This window comes from Triturus cristatus, chromosome 3_2 (assembly GCF_964204655.1).
Source record: "Triturus cristatus chromosome 3_2, aTriCri1.1, whole genome shotgun sequence".
In the NCBI taxonomy this organism is placed as follows: Eukaryota; Metazoa; Chordata; class Amphibia; order Caudata; family Salamandridae; genus Triturus; species Triturus cristatus.
In genome coordinates, this window is record NC_140584.1 from 235,702,546 (window position 1) to 235,719,609 (window position 17,064).

Genomic DNA, 17,064 nt, shown 5'->3' on the forward strand with positions numbered 1-17,064 from the left:
CAGGAAGGAGGTGTTGGTGGACAGTGGCCTATGGCACCCAATTTCCAGCCTTGTTGCTTTGATTGTCCTCAACTAGGACGCAAGCAGGTGGACTCTGTATGTCCTAAGAAACCACCCACTGTTGGTACCTCTACAGGGATGACCAATGTGGCCTAAAGGGTAAATAGTCCCTGTTAGAAATGGGATCTCTGGTTGGCTAAGGCTTTCGCCAAAGCCAGGCAGAGACCACCACTCTAGTCAGGGCAAGGGTGTTACACGTCGAAGATAACCCCTGCTCACCCACTTGGTAGCTTGGCACGAGCAGTCAGACTTATCCCGGAGGCAATGTGTAAAGCGTTTGCGCAACACACTAGGCACACCACAAAAGGAACTCCACACAAGGTTATATCAAAAATAGCATTTGTATTATCATAAAGCACATTAGATGGTAATCACACAATATACACTGTGCCAACTGGCACTGAGCAATTTTTACAGGGGATTATATACACATGACAGGGCCACATGGACCACTGTCAGAATCATCACTTAGTAGAAATTGTAAAAGTAAGACTTATCATAAATGTAGAGCCCAATCAGTAACTACTGGCACAATAATGACCTCCGCATTATCACATTAGGCATAAACCATATTAGGATCACACATTATGCACCAACTTCATATGTAAAAGCACATTATGTAGCAAGCATAACCATATGATGCATAAATCATTGTAGGCATCACATTAGGTATAAAATATCACCTAAATCACATTAGGGCCCTCTTATGCACAACCCTCACAGCTGCTGAAAAACAACCAGTAATGACTGGTAATAGCGCATTACACTTAGCACATCACAATATGCCCAAGCACCATGAGCGGCAGAAACGAATGGCACACCTCCCACAGGGTTACTGTCCCAAAGTCAGTGTTCCCCGAGCGGGGGCCCTTTCCTGGGGTCACCCGCAGTGCCACTTCAATTTGAACTTGCCCCCAATAGCGCTAGCACCACTGTGCCAGGGAGAGATCCACTCTAGGGCCCTAGACATCAAAGTTGCCCCCACGTTGCAGTTGCCCGCTACTGCCGGTCATGCAGGGCTCGCACCGCGGCTGCGGGAGCCCTACCTCCAGGATCCCTCCGAACTTCGTTGGGGCATACGTCGCGGGGCTCTCCCTCCCGCAGGGGAGCTCCGCAGGTTCACCGGCCGTGTCTCTTCCGGACCGCTCTCAGGCCTGCCCACAAACAGGCAGTCCCGCCTGACTTCCTGTTCACCGCTCCAACGCGGGAGTTCCTTCTGTTGGATCTCCGGCCGCGGCGGTGATTTCGCGGCGGCAATGCGGGGTGGGCACCCGCTTCTTTTATACCAATGTGCAATGCGGGGTGGGCACTCACCGAAACACCATGACGTGGGGTAGGCTCCTGTTGTTTGAACAACGCTCTCAAAATGCGGGCAACAATGCGGGGTGTGCAGCCGCTGGTAGAAAGCAGCTCAAAAGGCGGCCATGACGTGGGATGGGCACTTGCAAAACAAAGGCAGTGTGGGGGGAATCCCACATGTTGCAGCCTTGCACTGCAGGTCACTAGCGCTCCTTCAAATAAAAGCAAGGGGCACTCAGGAACAAAAAGACCTAGCGACGTCCAGGCGCTTAGTCCAAAGTCCAGGGGCAACCCTTCAGGAGGAAGGGGGCAAAGGCTGGGCTCAGGCAGGCCAGCTCACAGGTCCCTACAGCAGGGAGGGAGTCCCTAGTGGCAGTTCCTCCTAGAGCCCAGCAGCAGACCCCCCCTCAAGTCAGGAACAAAACACATCTGAACGTTTTCATAGGGTCACAGCCCCTATATTTATATCCCATTTTCTTTGTGTGTAGGCACAGGGCTGGGGGAAAACCAGATGCAGCTGGTTTAGGGGGGATTTGGAGCACTTTGTTTTGCTCAGCTCCTCTCCCCTTTGTCCGGTGGGGGCTCAGTGCTCAGACGCACCGCAGGGGATGGAGCCAGCATTGTGGAAGGAAGTCACAACCCTATTCAGGTCCCAGGTGCAACTCCTCCCTCCCATCTAGATGCAGATCTCTCTATTCACTACTGGGCTGACTCACCCTGTCTCCTGGAGCCACCCACACCTCTCAGCTCCTGTCACTCACAAGCCAGACATGCACTCCACATCAGGCAGGCAGACACATAGCGCACAGAAATGCCAACTTCTAAAAGTGGCACTTCCCCATCAGTCACCATAAATCTGCGCACACCGTTGCGCAGCATTTATTCTCACAAACACATACATACTAAACTCGCCTCTGCACTCCTCTCATACCAGGAATTACCATGGACACACATATCCCCCATGCATTCCTATGGGAGGGCAGGCAAATCTCACCACACACACTCAGAAAGCGCACACACTTTACACTGGGTCCACAGTGCTAAAGTGCGCAGAGGCCAAAAACTATCAATATCAGGTCACAGAAAAGGCAACAAGTTTAGGGGTGAACCTGCCAAAAGGGTCAAGTCCAACAGTCCCTAGGGGCAGGTCATAGACAATGCCATGATCTCTCTTAGCTGGTAGGTGGGCTCAGAGGCTGAACTGGTGATCCCTTTGGGTGGGAGTCATCACTTCCACCAGGTGAAAGTGAAGGGAGGCCCATTTGTTGCTTAGAGGAGCACCGGGGCTAGCCAGACCATGGTGTGGAAAGGCTAGGTTTTCCAGAGAAGTATCATCCAGTTATGTAGGGTGATGCAGGCAGAGGGGCAGGACTTCTGCCCTATGGCCCTGGTATCCCTGCTGTGGGTTGGGGAAGTTACCCAGAGAAGGTTCATAGTTATCCCTGAGCTCCACATCGACTGCTTCTGGGGAATGAGTTGCCCCTGGTGGCAGGGGAACAGGGAGTGGCAACCACCCGGTGTGCATTGACAGTTCAGTTTTCTGGAGGTATCACTCTCAAGTGGAGGGTAAAAGTCACTAGAAGGAGGGGCAAGGTGAGGGAGAAATCACCCCTGTCACCTGCGCATCTGCAGGCTACCGACCCTGGGTCGAAAGACCACTTCCAGGATACCACCCCTGAACTGGTGGGAGGTAAAGTGGAAAAAGGGTACAAGCCACCTGGGGCTACTTCTCCCTACTCTGAGAAACCAAAGTGCCAGATAACCCTGGATGGCCTGGGACCTTATTGTGGACACTGACAACTGTCAGTGGCCTCTGTTGGTTGTCCTTGTCCTTGTGGACAGCATTTTCTCTGGGTTGGGGAAAGAAGTCAGACACAAGGGTTTGAATGGGCAACATCATTTTGTTGACCTTAATGTTACTGTGTACCTACCGGGTTTAATATGTGAGCAAAGTAAGTTTAGGTGCTGTGCAGATAGGGTCCACAGATGAGGATAAAGGTTCTCTATGTTTCAGTTCAGTGGTTCTGGAAGGTATAGAATGAGGCATCCAATTTTGTTCGGTGAGGCATTGAACTGACAAGTGTCCCTGTAATAGGGGACCATTGTCTACGATCTATCACCTAATCAGGGAGGTCCATCAAGGTATTTATTAGTCTACCCCAGCTTTAGGCTGGATCGGGGTTGTAGAGGAAATGGCCCTTTCTGCAGGGTCACCCCCCCAAACCAGTTGTCTCCCTCCTATCCTTTTCACTGAATTTGTTTTTGTTGGCCTTAGGACTCTGGGCACTTTTCCGCTGCTAACCAGTGCTTAAGTGCATCTGCTCTCTACTTAAAACATGGTAACACTGGAGTCTCCACGATTGCCATATTTAGTTTACTTATAGGTCCCTAGCAATGTCCACTACATGTGCCCAGGGACTGTAAATTAAATGTGACTAGTGGGCCTGTAGCATTGTGCCACCAAATTAAGTAGACCATTACACATGTCTGAGACCTGCCACTGGAGAGCCAGTATGTGCAGTTCTAAATTGCCATGTTGACCTGCAAGTTTACCTACTTGCCAGACCCAAACCTTCCTTTTTTATTACATATAAGTTACCCCTAAGGTAGGCCTTGGACAGTTCCTAATCAGGGTGAAGTGCATTTAAAAAGCAGCACATGTACTTTAAAGTTTCACCTGTCCTGGTAGTGAAATACTCTTAAATTCATTTTTCACTATTGCAAGGCCCATTGATAACATTGGGATTATCTTATTACAATTTAATTTAGAAGTGTAATTCCCAAATTGGGTAGAGATGGGACCCCCAAAACGAGAAACTATCAAATCACTATTTGAAAAATCAACTTATGTTGAAATTGATTTTTAAATTGCAACTCTGAAAATGCCACTTTTAGAAATTGCCATTTTCTTACTGTAACCATTTGGTGCCACTGCCTGTCTTTGGAATACATGTATGGGGTGGGTGACAGCTGTCTTCCTGCATTCCCTCTAGAAAGCCACACACAAAGGAAGGGTAGGTGTGACTGAGTGGCCATCTGCATGGTAATGGGTTATTCTGGGCAGGATGGAATGGAGGAACTGACACTCACATCTGAAAGGGCTGTTTCCTGTCCCCTCACAAAGGGTGCATACCCCCCTGTAGTGAGTCTGGATCCTCTGTGCATTGCCTCTACAATGTGGCGAGACCCAGCACATCGCATTCGGAACCAACGCCAGAAGGGTCGGGCTGATGGAACTCTGTGTTGGGGAAAGGGCTAGCAACAATGTTTTGGGGCAGGGTGTCGCCTAGCTCAAGGCCGTGTAAGACGTGCGGACTACGAGCTCCCGCCAGAGCCCGACATCCGAGCTCAGTCCTGCAGTAACCCTCAACTAAATTTGCAATAAACCGGTTCCCTCTGGGAACCCCACCTGACGAGTGGCAAGATCCCAAAGAACACCTTTCAGTGGAAGTAACTGAGTTTTGCGCTCGGAAACACCAAGATGGCGGACAATGCCACTCGAACCGCACTGTAAACCCATATGTGCTGCTGGAGAAGATAGTTGGCGATTAACACTGTATAGCTGGTGCCTGGCCCCGAGGGGCGATCGAGTGACTGGAGCATGCTTTCCCCTGTCTCTTCCACCGGGTGGAGTAGTGCGGTGGTGCCACAGCCCGGGTTGGGGCCAAGCGAGGGATGCCGGAGAGCATGAATGATGCCGCCAGCCATGTGGGAGAGGATCGGAGGCCCGGGTGTGCTAGAAGATAGCTGAGGAAGGTTCCGGACCTTTGCCCGCTTCGCGCCCCCAGCCAGAATGAAGGGGAGCGAGAAGAGCTGCCCGGTGACCTTGCAATCTGGCGAATGTGTGCCGTGAGCGTGAGGAACAGGGCCGCTTCCAGAGGTGCCGCGCTGAGCTGCGAACGACCCAGTGGGGCCTAGCCATGGCTGGTCCCTGGTGAGAGGCCCGCGAGAAGTAGATGGGGAGTTCCCCCCATGTGGTACCCAACACTACACATGTGGAGCTGTGGAAAGCTCTGGCAGAGATCGGTGGAGCACCCTGAAAAGAAATAAGGCCCAGGAGAGCCTGTGTCAGGTGGTGAAGTGGAGGGAGACACTTACTCATAGCTGAAGATCCTGCCACTGGATTTGATGTGTGCCCATGAATGCTACCTGTGGCCTCACGAGGGCCACTCCTGGGTGGGGGTTGGAGGCTTTGACAACAGGTCGGCAACTCCTATACGAACCGTGCTAGACTTTGGCTCCTGCGGGGGACAGGTGGCGGAGGGGGCTGTTTCTGCCTTCCCTCTCTCCCTCTCTTCTTCTTTTTTGGGTCCCTGAGGTGTGACGAGAGTGCTGAGGCTCCAGACTGACGGTGGATTAAGAGTGGACTCCCGGCTATTTAGAGATGGCATAAAGTGAGACCTAGCAAACCCGAGTAGCAAACGACAAGGGGTGTAAACTGGAACCACTGAGTCTGGGCTTGGGACCGTAGTTGCTGGCGTGCGGCACTGCGGGTGGTCCTTAATGGATCGCTTTCTCCCCCTCCATGGTCAGAGGAAGAGACTTACATCTCCACTTTCAACTTTACAAGAGCCCATGCGCTTGTGGAGTTATGGAGATGGGCCGCTCTCCTCGGCTTTGACGTGGACGGAGGCACGGACCGGAGACACACCCTCCTTGTAAGTAAGACACAAACCTGCGAGATGACTAAAGATAAAGATCCGAAGCCCCTGAGACAGGGGAAAATTGATAAATACACCAAAGTGCTCCCTGCGCAGGTCGCCACGACGGAGATGGCGCATTCGTCATCAGGCACGACTCTGCTCCTACAGACCATACAAAGCTCCAGAGAGGCCTTGGAGGGGAGAATTCGAGAGGTTTGGTCCTAGGTGTCGCTGCTCCGGCAGGACCTCCGCAAGGTATCCAAGAGGGTAATGGAGGACGAGACCCAGGTGTCAGAGGTGGAAGACACTGTCAAAGATTTCCAAAAGAGGATGAGAGACATGCAGAACGCCGCAGCAGACATGCTATGGAGGGTCGACGATGCAGAAAACCGGGCCTGGAGAAATAACCTCTGTTTAGTGGTATTATGGGAGGGAACAGAAGGTACCAACACTGTGACATTCCTGACAACATGGCTGACGGATCTTATCCCGGCTGAGCTATTCTCTCAGTGCTTCGTCATAGAACGCGCACATCGTGCACTGAGTGACAGACCCCCTACCCTGGCGCCATCCAGGCCCATCATCACGAGGTTGTTGGACTTTTTAGATAGAGACATTATACTCGCGTCGTACGGGAGAAGTCCGCTAAGAGAACCTCAAAATCATGACTTTCCCAGATTACAGTAGGGGGGTTCAAAAGCAGCGCCATACCTTCGACTCCATGAAGGTGAAGTTACGGGCTCTGCAACTTCAATATATGATCCAGTTTCCAGCGAAGCTAAAGGTTCTTTTTCAAGGGAAGGCTCATTTCTTTCAGACCCCAGAAGAGGCCTGGGCATGGGTGAAGGAACGCCCAGTGTCTCTACCCCAAGGGGGATCATAACTGGACAATGTCATGTCACGCAGAAGAGTCGGGGAGAGAGGTCTCCCCGACAGTGACATCGTCTAACGGCGAGCCAAAATCGGAGACTGTGTACTGGAACTCCATATGCTCTGCAAAAACCCAAGCACGTCCAGGGAAGCTAGGACCCACATAAAAGTGAACATTCGCAATCTGAATCGGAAATGGCACAGAAGATGGTATCTACTAATCAGCAAAATGACTCTGAAGACAATGACTTGTCCTCGGGAGCAGAATCCAGACAACCACTAGAGAAGGCAATTCAGGATCTTGAACAGGGCGAGGAGGTTGAGGGGCCCGCAGAGAGAGTTCCACCTTCAGAGATCGACTTGAACAAACTGGGTACTGCAACTTGAACTCCGGCGGGGAGGCATCGATTAACAGCACTGATCTCCCCCACTGTGATGAAGCACCCTGAGCTTCAAACAATGATTCACTTGGACATCTGAGCAGTAAACTGAAAGTGTTGGGGAATTGGGGTTTCTAATCGGTTGGGGGAGGGACGACAGACTGACCTGTTCTCACCTACCAGGGGTCTCTTCCAGAAATGGGGGCGCTGAAGGATATGGGGAAAGGAGGGAGGTGGGGTGGGGGAGGATGGGGCTTTGAGCAGTTGAGGTTTAAACATGTACATGTTATTTGGTTGAGCGCAACACTTCTTATAGCAGGACAATCTTACAGTTCGAGACTTATTGAGGATCGGAACTCCCACCTACCACTAGTTTTCAAGGACAGGATTATTATGCTGTCAGACATAACATGACACATAGATCTGACTTAACGGATCTAACTTGGAATGTCAATCGACTGGGAGACTTGATTAAAAGAGGACTAGTGTCTCAGCACATTAAGATACTACGTACGGATATTGTAATGCTTCAGGAAACACACCTCAAAGGCACAAAATGTGGTTTCATCGGTCGCAGGGCCAACAAAGTCCTGGCCCATTCAGCATTCACATCCGGGGCGCGGGGTGGCTACCCTGATTAAAAAGAGCATTCCCTTTCAAATTTCATGTGTCTGGCCTGATCCCCTAGGTAGATAAATAGGTGTGTCGGGGCACCAGGGCAGGGTTGAGACCACACTAATTTGCGGGTACGCACCCAGATTACAAGTGCCCACCATTGCTAAGGTGATTGACATACTGCTTGAAACACCTTCCACCCTGCATTGTAGGTGGTGACTTCAATGACGTCATGGACCCTGCACTGGACAGCACAGGGGGGCAGGTCCACACATACCACACCGTTGAGGAGATTCTCCACAGTGATGGGCCTGACAGATGTCGAAGAGAGACGCAGCTCCTAGCTAGATGACTCTCCTTCTACTCTGAGGCCCATGACACTCATTCTAGGCTGAATTACATATTTATCCCCAAGGGAGAAGTACAGAACGTAGGGCGGGCTGAATACACAGCAAGGGGACTGTCGGATCAATCTCCAATCCTAGTTGAGATGGGCCTGAGAGACCGGGATGGTGCTGGTAGCTGAAGAGTAAGTCCATGGGGCCTGAAAAATCCCAAAATAACAAGAGGGATCAGGGCAGATACCGAAATCTACTTTTTGGAAAACAAGGACTTGGTCTTGTCTGGGAAGCTTATAAGACGGTGCTGTGGGATAAAGCCCAGAGCAGTATAGCCTTGGAGAGAAAGAGAGAGATAAAAACCTGGTTGCATTAGAACACAAGATAAGTGAATTAGACAAGCAATCCACCTAATGTGGCGACCCCGAGTTGACACACAGATTGACAGCTTTTTTCCTTGTTTATTGCAGACTTTCCTTCAACTCTAGGCAATGTAAGTGGGGCAAGTCCGAAGCAAGATGGGAAACATATCCAATGTCTCACATATCTCATGCAGATGACCTTGTAATTATGGACCAGACAGAGATTGGCTTACAAAGAAAGTTAAACAGGATCAATGAATACTGTCAAGTCAAAAACTTGTTGTCAATATAGATAAGACAAATAGCTTATGTTTTGGTCGAAGGAAAATAGGGTTAACTTGGTTTCTGTGCACTGAGAAGTTGGAAAAAGTAGCAGAATATAGGAACCTGGGGATGTGGTTTGAGAGAAGCCTGCAATGGCATACTCATCGCGAGGCACTAAAGCTGAGGGTATCGGCATCGGTGAAGGATTAAAAAGATTTAACTGTGCTTATGGCGGAATGTCCTATAGACCGGTCCTAAAAGCATACTCAGCAATGGTACCACCCCAATCTATATGGGACGTGGAGGAGGGAAACACTCTGAAAAATCTATTCTCATTGGCCAAATTGTCAATGCTCCAAGCAGTGAGACTAGAATTGGGAATCACCTCATGGGGTATAACAGCTTGTGTGGCCTTATTATGATTCTGGCAGCGCCTGGGAATGGGAGAAGATCATAAAATCTCACAATGGTGCAGAAACGAGATTGTAAAGAGTGAGCTAACGTGGGCAAAAGGGATCAGAGCCACTATCACTGATATGATAAAGCTTACGCTGCACCCCTAGATAGAGATAAGATCGACAAGAGGGAACTTAAGGTCCGGGTAAAAGAAATCTCTCGAGCACAGGACCAAGATTACCTCTTGAGGATAAGCTCAGTTCTCTTCATGGCATCAGCGTGGCAAAATGAGCAACATTTTTCCTATATTGACAGGCTACCTAGCTGTCGGTTAAGGAGAGAAGTACTAAGGTTAAGAATTGGGGTAAGCCCATGTTATGCGAATAACGGGGTAAAAAGATCTATGAGAGACAGTAAGGGAAAATGCACCGGCACTTAGGAACAACATGTGATATCCTACATATATTACTGGATTGCCAGAAGGTTTTAGAGTTACGAAGAGAGTTTTTATGTCCGATTTTTTAAAGGTATGGTATTGAAAACAGGGCACAAGCAGTAAACCTTCTACCAGAAATGATTAATTTAGACATAGCCTGTGCCATGGGGAAGTTCATACAAAAAGTTAAAGAGTTTCTCAAATGTGATTAGAACTGAGCTGTCTATTTTATAGCTCTATGTGGCCATTGGGCTCTGAAATGTTAAAGGGAATGCAGAGTGTAATATATGAATTTTTATGAGGTTAAATAATGAATTGTGTTTTTAGAAGTTTTTAATATAACTTTTAAAACATTTTAGAGGACACTGGTCTAAATAGATTTGTATTGAATATCGAATCCTGGGCGCGACACTACGCTTCGCCCACGTAGTGTACGTAGCGCTGCCTGCTTCGCAGTTTTCGAAGTAGGCGAAGTAGGCAGCGCCTACGCACACGCGAGGGCGAAGCGTAGCTGCCTGCCGCCCACCACCCGCCTCCCGCCCGCCCTACTTTTAAAAGCTAAAATAAATTTGTAATAAAGCAAAGTAAAGGCACTTACCTGACGCGCGGCGTCTCCCGGGGCTCCCTCTTCCTGGTTTTCAATTTTCCTGACAAATGCGCATGCGCGGACGCCCGCGCATGCGCATTTCTCGCAAGAAATGCTTTATTACAAATTAATTTTATCTTTTAAAAGTAGGGTGGGTGGGTGGCGGGTGGCGCGTAGTGGGGCTACGCGAAGCACGTAGTGTGCGTAGATTCGGGCACACTACGTGCTGCTTCACGTAGCCCCACTACGCCCACCCTTAGTACCTTCTGCACAGTACACAATTTGCAAATGCACTTTACTGAACCTATTAGATTGTATTTATGACAGTTTTGAATTACAGGGTTGGATGTCATTTTATCATTTTTATTCTCTTATTTTAACTAACTATATGTTGTCAACCTTGTATACTTTTATGGTCGTAAAAGACCAAAATAAAGTTTCTGCTGACTGACTGACTACCCTGTGAATGGAATACAAAGAGATAGCCTTGGATAATGCAAAAATAAATGCACCTAGCGACTTTACACCGAATTTATGAAGTAGGGGACAAGGCCGGGAAACTCCTGGCCTAGATTGGCAGAAGGGAGATCCAAGACAGATGGGTGAGGGAGGTAAAAGACCTTGGGGTGTCACGCAATCCACTGACGTAGGGGTGGAAACGCTTTTGCAGAATATCACAGAGACTTATATTGTGTTTGTATCTCCAAATCACAGGCAGAGATACAGGATTATCTGACGGCCATTGCCATGTCTGTGTTAGGCTAGGAGAAAGCTAGGGTCTGGAGGAGGATTTGTCACTGGCAGAGGTCCAAGCAGCAGTGGCAAAGTCTTCGCCCCAGGAACCAACGGGCTATCCGCACAATTCTTTCAGTGTTACACTAATATCCTGAGCCCCCACCTTCTCCGGCTTTTCATAGATGCCCACGGGGAGGGTGTTCTTCCACTGGACCTGCGCATGGCCACTATCGTGGTCATACACAAGGCGGGAAAGCCCCGTGACCAGTGTGGTTCCTACAGACCCATTTCACAGAAATAAAAATCCTGGCCACCATCTTGGAAACACGTCTGCTGGGGGAGATCACAGATCTGATACATGAGGACCAGTCTAGATTAATGCCAGGCATATCAACCCGTCTAAATCTCAGACGCATGCATAATTGACTCATGAAAGTGAGACACAGAGAACAACCACAGGTATTCCTATCATTAGATGCCAAAAAAGCATTCAACGCCGTGGGTTGGTCATTCCTGGATGCTCCTCTGGCCAGGTTCGGATTTGGGCTGAAGTTCCGCAGCTGGGTAACCCTTCTATATAACCAATCATTGGCCACGGTGCGAGTAAACTGCCACCACTTGGCGCCCTTCCCTATCGAAAGGGGGACGCAACAGGGCTGTCCCCTTTCACCTCTTCTTTTAGCACTCACCCTTGAGTCACTGGCCTGTACTATTTGAGTAAACCCTTCCATCCGAAGCTTCAGCATCACACTCATAGGTTCGAGAGTGGAGAACGTTTCTCTCTATGCGATGATATTTTGAGATACATCACCGATCCTGAAATGTCCATATCAGCCCTCTTCGACGCAGCCACTGAATATGGGAGTCAATCAAGCTATAAAGTCAACTGGAATAAGTCCACGATTTATTGCCTGACCAATGCATAAGTGGACTGCCCCATACTTTGAGAGTTGCGCGTGGTACAGAGGGGCTTCAAATACCTTGGCATATTTGTTACTTCACATTCAGCGGTATGTAGGAAGGAAAACCTTGGTAGAGTTTTGAACAACTTCAAGTTAGATGTGGAGAGGTGGAGTGATCTCCCCTTTGCCCTGCTCGCTCGGGCATCAATATTCAAAATGATCACCCTGCCTCAACTCCCATACGCCCTGCAAAACTCGTATCACCCTCTACCCAAAACTATCTTCACGGAAAAAGCAAGTCAAATATTAATACTACTGTGGCAAGGGGTTTATCCGAGAATATCGCTTTGGACGCTACAATGCAATCCATTTAATGGGGGGATAGCGCTTCCCGATATAGAGGCTTACTACTGGGCATCCCATCTGATACCCATAAAATGAGTGGATTCACAAGCATAGAGAACATCCCACATATCACCTTGAGAGGGAGAAAATGTTGCCACACAAGCAACTACACTATCTCTACAGGGAGAAGGGTGATTCCCATTATTGCCAGCGACCCAGGTGACCCTGTCAGCATGGGAGAGGGCGACTAAGACCATGGGATGGACGGGAAAGATCATGAAAAGTACAACACTCTGTGAGGGAGCCCGGTTTCAAGAGCTACACAGGCTTATGGGGTTTGAGTCCTGGGACATCCTAGGGAACTCTACAGTGGGGGACATCCTTGAACAAGGGAAACTCACAACATGGGCAAAATTCAAACCAGACTACGACATGCACAATTCTCAATTCCTTAAATATGTGCAACTGCACCATGCCTGGCAGGCAGAGAAGCTCCCCAGTGAACAACTCCCTGAATATGCATCCCTGGAAGACAGACTCTTGCAACAAGAGTTGACACACAAACGGATCTCCTTCACATACAAGACCATTAATAACAACAACATCCCTGATGGCCTGGTGGGACTCCTGACACGGTGGGAGAGAGAGGTGGGACCCATGAGGACATAGACTGGGAGGCAGTGTTGATGCACCCCAGAGAGGTCGCCATAAAAGCAAGACTTCACTTCATCCAGCTCAAGATACTGCACGAATTTATTATGAAAGGGACAGGCTGCAGAAGAGGGGTAGGGTGGAATCTCCGTTCTGCTTGACTTGCATAATGGCCAAAGGCGACTTTTTCACACAGTGTGGTCATGTCTTGAGATACAGTTGTATTGGATGCAGGCATTCGAATTAATGTGTGCGGCCCTGGGGGTGGCAGTGCCAATGGACCCCAAGTTAGAGATACTTGGGATATCAAGTGAGGTAGACATCACCAGAACACAGCTCATTTTCACCTCCTTGGGAATGGTGGTCACCAAGAGGGATATAGCCAGGAAGTTGGGGGTTGCCGACAAACCGACCATTCAGGAATGGACGAGTGGGATGGACACATATATGATGGCTGAACACACCCCATACCGTAGTAGAGGGTGCCCGAAGGGACGTTGACATAACGTCTGAGTACACACCACCCCAGTAACTTTCAATGTGACCCATTTACCACCCGTCTCGGGCTCCAAATGATGATCCATAAGCATAACGATAAAACACTTGAGGTGAATCATAATTTACATAAATCAAGGGGGAGATGGGGGGATGGCCTTGATGCTGAAGACACTGTTTACACAGGTATGCGATTGATTCCTGCATCTGTACTTTGTAACAACTGAACTGCGCTAATTGTTCAGTTAAAAAAACTATTTTCTTTTTTTTTTTAAACAATGTTTGGTAGTTTGTTTTTCCTCATTGTTTAGAAGTTTTGAACAAAAGAGCATTTTTGAAAAAGTGGTCTATTTGTTTGAGGATCGTGTCCTCAAATATGATTATTTGAGGTGGCATTTCGTTACTCGAAAGACAGAAGATCGAGTGATTTTTAAAGTTGTGACAGACTTTCTTGTGTAATAACTTCTCTATTAGTAACCTGTAACAGAATAATAAATATGATCTGTTGAAGGTGGCATGTTTTGGTTTGAAAATGTCTGCATTAGTGGATGGTAGTATTTAATATGGGCCGGGTGTGCCTAAACCTAGGCAACAATTTCAGCAATTACATTTAATTGAGCTTTTACTATGTTGATGTTGCTAATGTCCAAATGCCCTAACCAAAAGAAGATTATTGGGATTAAATAACAGCAAAACAATATGATAATTAACCCACAGGTGATTCATTATTGCATCGTGAGATGATGTCTCTTATCACCTTCGCAAATTAATGTAGGTGTTTAAGGTGGCTGTAAGAAATTGAGTTTTCGGTAGGGGGTTGAAACTTGACTGAAGCAACCACCACAATCCTTGTCAGGGTGAACTATAGCGCTATTTGCTTCTAAGCTTTATTTTGACACCTATTCCTTGAAAATTATATCTTGACTTCTACCTATTGGATTTATGCCATTTTGGGCTTGTTTTATTCAGAATATCATAATCTATCTTGCCAAACTGGTGTGGAGTCTTTATGTGGTGTTTTTGCTGTGTTGCTGTGTGTCATCTGCACAAATACTGCACATTGCATCTAAAGTTAATTCTGCCTGTTTTGTACCATGCTACCAGAGAGTAAGAACAGGCCAATTTAGAGTGTATCACTGACTTACCCTGACTAGGATCGTGGTCCCTACTTGGACAGTGTGCATACCTCTGCCAAGTAGAGACCTGATTATTAACAGTTATTGCAAGAAATCAGGTTCTTGGATGAGGGGAGTGGAAGCACAATGCGGCAGCAGCCACAATTCTTGTCATGGGGGACCCCAAAGGTCACTAAATTAACCTTTGTCTAAACCTCTGGTAGCACGGCACAAAAACAGTCAGGTTTAACTTAGAGGCAATGCATAAAGTATTTATTTAGTACACAAACAGTGATAAAGTGAAAACCCAGCACAAGAAAAATCCCAATCTAATTTAGAAAAATAGAATACATTTTAATAAATAAAATGATACTAGAACGACAAAATTTTAAATTTGTAAGTTGATATAGCGCCTAAAAGCGCAAAGCACCACTAATGGTCATCTGGTCGTACTGGAACAGGGAAAAGTCACAAGTGCAGGCCAACCGCGATGGAGCACAGGTCGAATACAGGGCCCAGGTTTATCCTGTTGAAGACTTACCTTGTGAGCCCAGCGTGAAGAGTTCCGTTGTGGTGGAGGCCATGAGGATCTGTGACAGTGTGGCAGATAATTGTTGCTGCAGCTTGAAGAGCAGGCCAGGCATCACAGGCTATCATTGCTCTAGCACGAAGATCCAGCCAGGTGTTGTGGACGTTTATTGCTGGAGCTTCACTTTGGCTGTTGTTGCTGTAACATGGAGTGCAGATCTCACGTTGTTGGTCATCGCTAATAATCACTGTAGTGCAAATCTCACTTGTGATTTGCATTGGTGGTCGTCACCACCGACAGAATCTGTGCACAATTTCTGATTGTGAGGAGCCCAGACTTCAGAATTTCACTGTCTAAATCAATTAGTATGCAGACAGCTTGATTTTGCGAGAACTGCAACATTTTCCAAAGTTTGCAAAGATCACAAAGTACAAAGCCTTCTCTGTGGTTATTTTGAATAAAGAGCAATAAGTGGAATTCTTTAAAAAAAAAAAAAAAACACATTTTCAGGAAAGGAATTATGTCTCGGGCAAATGTCAGTTATTCGGGATTCTTATGGGCAAATTGCAGGTTATTAGCAACGATATAATTCAGATGCCTGCCCATTAGGTGCTGCTTTCGGTGCTGCTACTTAAAGTGTCCGACCAGAATTATGAGTTGCCTTAAAAACGGCCATAACCACCACAGTTCCCTATCTAAGAAAGACGCCACGATTTTTACAGAGCTCTGGTTATGATGAAAATAAATTGTTTTGATTTGCATAAGCACGTGGGGGCTCATTTATGAGCCCCTGCGTCACTTTTGCGCCGCCGGTGCGTCACTTTTTGTGACGCACTAGTGGCATAAAACATGCGCCATGTTGCGCCATATTTACAAAGCGACGCATCTAGGTAGATGCGTCACTTTTTAAACCCCTGCGCCACATTATACCTGCGCCAGGTATAATGTATGCAAGGGGGGCGTTTTGACGCAAAAAAGGGTCGTAGAAGTGACGCAGTGAAATCTACGAGATTTCACTGCGCCACTTCTAGGGTGCAAATGCGTCAATTTCTTGCGCCTGCCTCACAGCAGGCGTAAGACTGACGCAGGCCCTTTCACATGGGGCTTGCCCCATGTGAAAGGACACATTGCTGGAGTTGCGTCACTTTTGTGACACACTCCAGCGATGCATCACTTTTGCGCCTACAGATACGTCAGAAATACTGACGTATCTGTGACTCCTTGCGACATGATGCGTCATACTGTAAATATGACGCATCACTGGAGTCGCAGGGAGGGCGCAGTGAAAAGTGGCGCATCACTGTTTTCACGCAGTGATGCGTCACTTTTCATAAATGAGGCCCGTGGTTTTCAGCATCTCAACTGCGGCCTCCCTTCATATCTACCCGCATAAAGGAAAAGATAGTTTCGTGATTTTATCGCACTAATTTCATGTTTGTATGACTGGCCTTCAGTATAAACTCCCTTCATCGCCCTAGCAAAAGGTTTGTTTTTGTATTTCTTGGACACAGGTGTTGACCTTGGTGTGACTTCTTTATGTTGAACATCCGTGTAGCAATAATATAGAATAGTTATGTGTAATTACGTAGTTAACTCATGTAATTCCATCTCGAGACAAAGCAGCAGTTGCTTCTATTACACTGGCAAACCGTTACTGATAGTCCCTGAATATATTTCAGTGCCACCTACGTTCATTAGGCCATGAACTAAAACGGTACTGTTCGTTTCTATTTTCAGGTGTTATTGAACTGCGTGGGCATGGATCTCTCTTCAAGCAAAAATCCACTGGCTTTTTTAGAGAAAACGGCTGCCCGTTTAGGATGCAACTTGCTTGACCAGAAGCTTGCTTTGTTTTTGGACGAGGCCGACGATCTGAAACATCTGAGAGATTGCTTTCACGTGCCAAAAATAAAAGACCTACCTCCAAGTAAGAAAAAACTATTACATTCTGTTATGAGAGCAATCTAAATACAGCGATGCTTGCAATTCGAGATAGAAATGAAGTTAACAATATGACATCAGAAATATTCATCGGTATAATTT

The 17,064-nt window shown here is 47.5% G+C and overlaps 1 protein-coding gene across 5 annotated transcripts in view; it reads left to right on the forward strand.

Annotated features, from left to right (window-relative positions):
* KYNU (kynureninase) overlaps window positions 1-17,064 on the forward strand; it is a 996,465-nt gene that overhangs the window by 88,122 nt on the left and 891,279 nt on the right. For all 5 annotated transcript variants that reach the window (XM_085647553.1, XM_085647551.1, XM_085647555.1 and 2 more), the window contains exon 2: window positions 16,759-16,948. In XM_085647553.1, the coding sequence (XP_085503679.1) occupies window positions 16,759-16,948 (190 nt within the window). The remainder of the gene's footprint in view (window positions 1-16,758; window positions 16,949-17,064) is intronic.